Consider the following 9,592-nt stretch of genomic DNA (forward strand, 5'->3'; position numbering starts at 1 on the left):
TCTTTTTTCAGCCTGCATCTTGCTAAAATACAGCCTGCATTTTCTACAGCAGTGTAAGCCTTTCTCTTAATCGAACCTTGAAGAAATGTTTTACTGTGTATCAGATAACTAATACATTGTTTCTCCATGAAAGTGTTAAAACATTGCCTTTCCTCTGAACAGGTTTTTGAATCACCAAAAGCACTCCAGACTGTTGGCTCTTGACTTTAATTGAAGTGTTGCCTCTGAAGCGAGGGGTAAATCCTGACAGAGCTCCAGGCCACTCAGAGATGGTGTTTGGTCAGGGGGTTTTTAACATTTGGTGCTACTATGCTGTGAGGTGTGACCTCACTTTTTACAGCTAAGACATTAAATCACCAAACTTAAAGAAGGGTCGAGTGTGCTATCAAACATTCATTAAAAACGTGAAATTTCTTATAAACAATAATATGAACACACACACTGTTTTTGCAATGTCACATTTGAGAAACAGAACTAAACTTACATTTAAAAGCACGATCTGTATGGGAAGTGGGTTTAATTTACCACATGTGAGAAAGATCACCATTTCAGTCACTGCTCTCTGGAAGCGAGCTAACACTCCCCAGGAAGATTTGCAATCCATTTAAGCCCTGCACCACAAGGCCATCAAACCCTGCTTCCTAACAGCTTCTCTCAGCAGCTCCAGGATCTGACTGCCCATGATCTCTGCCTCCTTAGTGCAAAGATGTGCTGTACCCAGACAGAAACCAAGGCTGTACTACTGAAAGCAATTAACAAGATGAGACAAATATAAATAATTGAATATCTATAAAGTGCTCTTTGGGCATCTATGTACTGTCAAGGAAGACCTCAAATGCAACAGAATCTAAATTCAAGCAACTCTGTAATTTTTGCAAAATGATGTGCTGGAGATCTCAGATAAAATGTGTCAGAACTGTAAGTCAGGTAAAATAAGTGATAGCTCTCAGAAGGAAGACCACTGTCATCAAACAGAATCAAAAGATCTAGGGCAGGAGTATGTCCCTCTCAAAAACCCACACAGTTATTTAGACAAAAAGCACCCTTCAAAAAAACCTTAGCCACTGACTAAATAAAAAACATTACACTTTCCTAGTCCTGTTTTATCCATTTTAATTCTAAACAAAAGTCAGTCTTCTGTTTTTCCTATCCTGGTCAGAACGTTTCATGTTGAGGTCTCTTATTTTTTCAATGCAATAACCACGCTACAATCACTTGATAAATTTGATCTTGTTTTCCCTTTAAGCTTGTAATGACTGGTATTGGTGAAAATGAATGAAGCATGGAGAAGCCAACTAGATTTTCCTGAACCAATTCAGGGCAGAGTCCTGATCACATGCGCTTTTCTGGTTGGTGGATTTTTTTAGTTGTTGTTTTTTCCTTTCTTTTACCTTTGGACTGCTTAACCCAGCCTTTCTACATACCAAATCTGGCCATGTAACTTAGAAACAATAGCAAGTGTGGTCACACACAGGATCACAAACTCTACATATTCTAGCTGAAGGTAAATTTTATTAAGATAAATATAGTCTCTACTACTCATTTTTATAATGTCACAAATGTGTTTCCTGCTCCCAAACAGGAAAGTATTTATGCCCATACAATACTTTCATCAAGCCAAACTACAGCAGCTAAAGAAACCCCAAAAGTAAAAAAAAAACAAAACAAAAACAAAAAAAAAACTAACAAAAAACAAAAACCAACAAAACCCCAAAACAAATAAACAAATAAAAAAAAAAAAAAAAAACCACCAAAAAAAGTGCCCTAGAAGGGGAAGTATAATGGGCTGGGAACACACTCACCAAACAAATAAAATTCAACCACAGAAGACCCAGGAAACTAAAAAGTAAGATTTCCCACTATGATCTCCCTGAAAAAATAGTTATGCTTTAAGGAGAAAAAAACCTAAAAGCCAATTCACATTTTGTTGTTTTTTCCCAAATATTTTAAATGAATGACAGAATAACTTGTTTAAAGATGCAGACTGCATAATAACAACCTAATTGTGGGGACTCAAGTGCAAGGTAATCAAGGTGCAAGGTAGTTTTTTGTCTCTACCTCTTATCTATCTGGTAACACATTGAGCTCCTCCTGTTTGTGAAAATTAAATAGTTGAGAAATGGTTTGGTCTTCTATAAAACACAGTTCATTTTTTGTATCTAGTTTATAAAAACTTATGCATGCATGATATGCAAGGCTTTAAGAAAAAAATAAAATTACCCAAAATGAGAGTAATTGCCACATTATTAGCTGTTCAGTTAGTTTTGCAACATTCTGTATGCATTGTCAAGTTTCACATTGCTAATTTCCTAACAAGCACAGTTTGCTTTGGGATGCCCCAAGGCCAGTTTACTAAGACCAAACACAAGCTCTTAAAGCTGCAAAAAAAAAAAAAAAAAAAAAAAAAAAAATTAAAAGAATCGTGTGAACCAAGAAATGTTAAATATATAACACAACCACAATTCCAGGGAAAATTGTCCATCAACTGATTTAAGGATATTTCCTTTTTGAAGTACCACAAAACAAAGCCCCAGCTCTGGAGTATTTTTAACTCACTGCCAGTTTGTGCAATACATTTTTAATTGTGATGTGTAATGCTTTGCAAGAGAACACCCAATCAATTAATCATGAGTGCCTTCTCATGGCTGCTCGGTGGGTTCTCCTGGTCGACGTTTATCTAACATGTTGTGAACACTCTAAAGCATTTCAATGAGCTCCCTTTGAAACACACAGGGCACGCACTATTCTTTAGAAATTCCAGCAAATTCCAGCTGGGTGTATAGTACCCAGGTTCACATGTAGAGGGGCTTAAGCTAAGATAGCCAGTTCTCTTTCTGGGACTTGAGGCAGGCTGAAAAAAGTCTTAATAAATGTATGTATGCATATGTATGTGTAAATATGTATACCACAAAATTGAGCATATAGCTCACTCCTTTCATAGGTGATACCCTCACCACCAAATGAAGCTTTCTTACAGTGCCAGAACCTTCCCATCCTTATTACAGTTAGAAAAACTATTTGAAATAATATTACATTAAAAGATACTTTGAGATACCTGATGAGAAGCTTAACCATTTTAGAGAGGGCTAATTATCAATTTGGAAAAAGGACTAAAATATTTATTTGAAATGTGATACCAGTCTCTTTCTTCTAGTAAGGCTTATAAGTGTTTTATGTTTTAGAGGATTTATCAAACATTTATATACTTTATCTATAAACCTAGAAACCAGTAAGACTTGTAATACATACCTCTCAAAGGTTTTTTTTTTTTTATTATAAAAAAAGACATGTGGTCTTTGGTCAATTTTTAGCATTAGCAACACCCAAAAGCTTTAATTAGAGGAGTAACTTGATGCATTCTGAAAATCAAAATGTTACAACAAAATTACTCAGTTTGAAAATTAGATTAAGAGAGCATAACTATGTATGAATCATCTGGAATCATCTGGAAAACTCTTGATTTGATAAACCTACACATATATGAATGTTTTAAAATTATTTTCCATTTATACAGATTTCCAAATCACTTAAGTAAATGAAATAATGTGAATATTTCTTTTAGAAGCATCTTTTAAAAACATTTCTACAAATTACTTAAAATTTAATCTTTCTACAAATGTTTCTCCTAGGAAAGCCAACACTCCTAGGAGTAATATTTAAAATACTAAAGCTCACATTTGGATTTGCTAGACTAATAAAAAACTGCTCTCTCTTTTTTGAAGAGTCACATATAAACTATTTTAACATGAATCTGAGGAATGTTTTTACTGTATAAAGAAAAAAAAAATCAAAATTTAAAGCACATTACCTTGCAGAATATCTTTCAGAGATTTTTAATACTTAACCTGTAAAGCATTTTTTACTAGTTCATGCATTTCTTGACAGAACATGCTGCTTTTTCCAGCTCATAAAGTAAAACAAAAAAAAACCAAAACATAAACAAAAAAACCCACCAAAAAAACCCCAAACACAAAAAAACCCACTCAACCAATTTTGAATTTAAAGACAGTTGGAAATGTACCTCAAAAAAATGTTGAAAACACTTTAAACAAAACAGACATGAAACCATAACCACCTTTTAATAATTTAATATTTATCAGTAGTTGCTATAGTAATTTATACCACTGAAAAATTATCAAACTTAATATGGTCAGTACCATAGGCATACTGAAAAATGAACCACAATTAGATAAGGACCTTCCACACGTTTTGTCACACACCCCCTTAAAAGACACTGATACACTTGAACATTACAATTCACTATCAGATTTTGTAAGTTTTGTTTCTGAATTAATACCAGTAAACTAGTGCTAACTGCTGTGTAACCAACAACATAAACAAGTCTCCCATATTTGTTTTCAAGCCTATATACAACTTTTGTGTTCACTAAAATATTTCCTACAGAAGGGTATGCATGATTTTCCTTGATAACACAGCTTTTAATGCTGTGCTTTCCCCAATTCATATTAAATATCAAACTTTCATGTTGCATTTGTGATGTAAAGTTCATGCACTAAATGCAGTGACTTCATGGAGCTTCTCCTGTAGCTAAAGGCAATCAGAACCATCAGATTAAAAGTTTGGTCCCATCACCAAGCAGAAACAGTGGTTCAGAAGACCAAAAGCACTTCCAGTAAAAGTCTCTCTGAAACTGACTACTAAACAAGATACAATAGGCTTTTACTGTAACTTGAAGTTTACTTTACCATCACACTTTAAAGCTGTAAATTTCAATATATACACTTATTTCCATCAACACATAATTGGATTTACTTCTAATTAGCTTATGTTTGACAAAGCACTTAGCTTTAATATACAGATTTGGTCTGTAGTAGTAACAACTCTAAGTGTGTAAGAAATTAATCTTCCTCTTACAAAAATCTTAATGAGAAAAATAATATCCTTAACATTGACTTCCTTCCTAGATGCAGGACATCTCATGGTTTCTCATGAAATACATTGCTATTTCACTAATCTGTAAACTACTAAAAAAGATGCCCTCATAGGTTCTATACTTAGGCTCTTCATGTTAATTCCAATTTTAAAAATGTGGTATGCATGCTTTATGTAGCTTCCATTATTAAAAGAGTTCCAATCCCACACTTCACAGCCTAAATAATTGGATTTTTTGCTACTAGCTGTTGAAAAAACAGCATAAGTAATTCTTTCTCTTTAACAATCTCACCTTCTGAGCTGCTTTAGAGGGACTCTTGTTTTTGCTTCCTTTGGGTCTTCCTCTTGGTCTTTTAGGAGATGGTTCACCAGTTGGTTCCTAAATACAGGAAAACATTCTATTGTGACAAGAGGCTACAACTAGCCCAGATGATCTAAAGGATAAACTAAACTAAGAAGTTGCTTAAAACATACGAATTAGCAGTGTAATTAAATAACATAATATCAATAATGTAACATGAAAATTTTAGCAACTCCATGTAAAGGAAAAAATATATTTTGCACAATAAAGGACTTAAACTTCTGTTGAAATTGCATATAAAAAACTGGGAAAAGTGTGCATATTCTAACATATAAGTTATAGCAGGAAACACATTTTTTAAAGATAGCTATGATTTGCATCATATAAGTGCAATTATTTTAAAAATAATAGTTACCCATTTAATTTCAATTGCATTCCATTATAGCAAAATACAATTATCACATGCAGTTTCTAGCACAAGCTTTTTTTGGGGAAAAAAGTTAACTACCAAAATATTGCAAAGTAAGATGAGACTACTTCTCTCTCAAGGGGGCAATTTTTTCTCTGTTGTTCTGCATTTGGCATTATATTCACACCTATTCTAAAGAAAATTGATTTGCATTAACATGCAAATGTAAACATTTCTTCAAATACAACACTAGGAAGCCAAAAACACTCGACCAAAGAAAAATCTGAAACAAAACCCCAACTCACAAATGAGTCGACACTGATTATTTTAGCTATTTTCTTAACTAGTTCCTTTGCTTGCCAGTAAATAACCAGTCCTTAAAACTGGGTATGAATTACTAAGAGTTCAGATTCCAAATATTTATTCAGTGAATCATAAACATTATAAAACTCTTCTAGTCTTGAATATTATACATTTCATTCAGATTACAGGATGTGGTAGAACTAATTAAGTGCAGTTTGTTAACTTAAACCAGTTTAAACCCCTTCAGCTTTCATAATTCCCGGGTAGGTTAAGGGGAGGCTGGCGAGGGGACTCCCCAAGCGCTGCAGCTCAGTGGCGAGCCCCGCAGGCACTGCACATCTGGGTTGCGCACGTTGAAGGAGACGCATTTTTCTTTCACTTCCACACAGTAAAATGTGTACAGGAGAAAAAAAAAAAAATAGGGGAAAAAAATAAAAAGGAAAATTTTAAAAAAAGAAAAAAAAGGAAAAAAAAGAAGCCCTGGCACAAGTCGGCAGGGTCGGTGGGTGCCTGCTGCCGGGACTGGTCGAGGGCAATCAGGGGGTGAAGCAGAAGCGGGACAGAGCCCGTAGTCACCGGACCGATGGAGTGAGGGTCACCAAGGGCAGAGCGATATAACGGGGGGCTCTGCTTTTATGGCTTTCCAAAAAGTATTTTCTGTGCAATTTACAGGACCATATCGGGCGGGGGAGGGGAAGGAAGCAAGGCAGACGGGTTTCCCCCGGCTCAGGGCTCTGCTGCTCAGCTCTCTCCATGTTTCGAGCCCCTCGAAGGCTCTCGTATCAGCGGGGCTGATGCCAAATGAATGGGAAGTAAACACGTTTAAAGCCCGCGGAAGCTTCGCTTTAAAACGAGCTCCACGGACAGCCCCGCTTCTCAATCGTGACTTCCGAGGGAGGCAGGGAAAAGGCTGCGGGCGGCTCCGCGCTGCCCCCGCCGAGCTGCGGGATTAATTGGTTGCATCCGCAGGCGAAATCCTCCTTCGGCTGCGCCGGTGGAGGGGCTGCAGAGCGCGGGGGCTCCTCCGAGCCCCTCGCCCAGCGGCAGGGGCCGAGCGCGGCTCGGCAGCTCCGGGCGATGCGACAATGGCACTTCGGGAAAGGAAGGCAAGGGGGGTGGGGGTGGGAATAACACGCGGATCTAGCAGCCCTAGCGCGAATTCAGGTCTTGAAAGCCAAAAAGGGGAACCCAGCGCGTCCCTTTCGGGGCCCAGGTGGAGGCTGTGGGTGGAAAGGAGCACAGGGCTCCGCTTCCCACGTCCAGACACGGCAGCATTACCGTCGCCTCGACCTGCCTGGGAAAGCGCCGGAGCAAAGGCAAAAGGTGTTGCAAATACAGGGCAAGCCCCCTCCGGCTACCTCCCCCACCTCCATTGGCAACGGGGGCACCTCTCTCCAGCCGAAGAGGGGGGCGAAAGGGGGGGTGGGAAAGGGGGAAAGCCGGGGGGGGGGGGGGGGGGGGTAGGGAAGGAAAAAGGCGGAAAAAAAAAAACCCTATGCGACTTTCTAGTCACCCTCCTCTCCCCCAGCCCCAGCATCTAGGGGCAGCTCGGGGGCTGGGCTGGTCAAGATCGGAGGCGGCAGCAGCGCCCGGCGGGACCCGACACACTCACACACACGCGCGCACACTGACTGAGATATTGCGAGGGCTGAGAGGAGTGAGACAGGAGAGCCCCGTTCCCTGCTCCTCGCTTTCGCAATTTCAAAATCAGCTCGAAATGACCCAGCGAGCGCTGGTTGGTCGGAGCCGCGCTGCTCCATGTTCCCCATTTACATTGAAAAGCCCCAGCTCGCTCCCTGCACAATAGTGAAAGTCCCGAGCAGGCTCCGCGGTCAGCCACGGGCAGGCAGCGCCCCGTCGCTCCGGGGTCCCCCCGCCGGGGCGCCCGGTGGAGCCCTCGCTACGCCTCTGCACCACCTCGCCGGGAAGCAGCGCGCAACAAAGCCCCCCCCGCCCCGTCGCCAGGACTCCTTCACTTGCAGCACAATACGTACATGTACATGCCTATAACACTATAGATCTGCGGCTCTACGTATCTATGCGATACTGACTTGTGGTTGTTTCCTGGGTCTGCCTCGTCCTCTCTTCTGAGGCTCTGCGGTTGCAGGTTGCTCCTGGGCAGCAGTGGAAGGCTGACCGGGTCCCTCACCTTGTGCACTCATCGTGACTTCTGCTGCTCAGCCTGAAACCAGTCTCTCCAAAGCACCTTGGAAGGGGGGGGGAATCAAAACGAGCTCTTGCTGCTTTTGCTGCTCGCTGCCACCACCACACCGGACGTCCTGGTGCTGCCAAAAAGGAGAAGAGAAGGGGAGGAGGAGGAGGAGGAGGTGATGGTGGTAGTGGTGTTGGTGGTGGTGGAAGAGGAGGGGGAATGAATCTGTCTTACAATTTAGGAATGGTTAGTAACGTGAAGCAATTCAAAAGAGAAGAGGTTTAAAAAAAAAAAAAAAAAAAAAAAAAAAAAGGAAAGGAAAGGCAGAGTAAATTGCGACCCTGGAAATGCAAGGAAAGAGAGAAACAGTCCGAGGGTAGTCGGGAGCAAACCAAGAAGAGGAAAAAAGTCCTACAAATTGAAAGCGAGTGGTGGCTATCGCGCTTAGATCGAATCAGGACAAATTAAGATAAGACACACTGAAAATGGACTGAGAACACTGCACAATCTTTCCAGAAGCATGCACCCTGGGAAGACCGGGATTTCGGCAGCAGCGGGAGCAGCGCGCAAAAAGAGCGATCATTTAAAAATAATAATAATAAAACGATTTGGGAGATTGGGAGGGAAAAAAAAGGGGGGGCGGTCCTGGGTTCGTGTCTGTGATGTGAGCTCCTGGGACTGGAAATATTATTATGCGAGTCCTGCCCACGGACTAAACTAGGATGAGAGTTAGAGGGGGGGGGGGGGGAAGACACAACAACAAAAACGAAGGAAAAGAAAAGAAAAGCCACCTTTACCCGTGGGTGGAAAAACCAGGAGGGGGATGTAGGGGGAGGAAAAAAAAAAAAAAAAAAAAAAAGGAGGAGGCAGAGCGCAAACCCGGCGATGGGGGGCTGGCGGTCGGCCAGATAAAACACGAGCAGCACGGCAGCCGCCTCACGTGTCCCGCACCGGCCCGGCCGCGCCGCCACCGCGGCTTTAAAGGGCCAGGCCGGGCCCGGCGCTGCCGCCCCGCGCGGGGCTGCGCTCCCGCCGCACGTGCGCGTCCGCCGGACAAAGGCACCGGGCCGGGCCGGGCCGGGACTCGCCCGCCGAACAAAGGCACCGGGCCGGGCCGGGCCGGGACTCGCCCGCCGGCAGCGCGGCTCCCTCGCCGGCGGTGCGGCCGCCGGGCGGGCGCTGCCATCGCGGCGCGGGATGGCCCCGGCGCGGTAAGATGTGGGCGGTGTAAGCCGGCAGCGGGTCGGAGCTGCTCTGCCGGGAGGGTGACGGCACGGGGAATGACCTTGCGGAGAGCCCTGCCCCGACATTGTTCTTGCTATGAGCATGGCGGGGCCGCAGGCAGCATCTCTTCCCAGAGCCCGTGGGCAGGATGTCCAGCACATCCCTCTCCCCCCGCCGGTGTTCCCTCCTCTCCCGTGTAAGCCGTGGCTGGGCGCCCCTCCTCTGCGGCAACGAGGAGATGGCCACAAAGGCCAGGGAGGACCCCCCTGTCTGTGCGTCCCCAAAGAAAACGCTCACACCTGGGTTTCAT

General features: G+C 42.8%; 1 protein-coding gene across 2 annotated transcripts in view; it reads right to left on the minus strand.

The window, feature by feature from the left end:
- HMGA2 (high mobility group AT-hook 2) overlaps positions 1-8,870 on the minus strand; it is a 108,293-nt gene extending 99,423 nt beyond the window's left edge. Inside the window, exons 1-3 of one of the 2 annotated variants that reach the window (XM_079303952.1) lie at positions 8,856-8,870; positions 7,958-8,191; positions 5,186-5,272 (exon numbers count right to left, since the gene is read on the minus strand). In XM_079303952.1, coding sequence (XP_079160078.1) covers positions 5,186-5,272; positions 7,958-8,068 — 198 coding nt within the window. In that variant the 5' untranslated portion in view covers positions 8,069-8,191; positions 8,856-8,870. Of the gene's footprint in view, positions 1-5,185; positions 5,273-7,957; positions 8,772-8,855 lie in introns of those variants that run through there. The other variant, XM_079303951.1, reaches the window with a different exon arrangement.
- Positions 8,871-9,592: the final 722 nt, after the last annotated feature.

Source organism: Erithacus rubecula, assembly GCF_903797595.1.
Source record: "Erithacus rubecula genome assembly, chromosome: 4".
NCBI lineage: Eukaryota > Metazoa > Chordata > Aves > Passeriformes > Muscicapidae > Erithacus > Erithacus rubecula.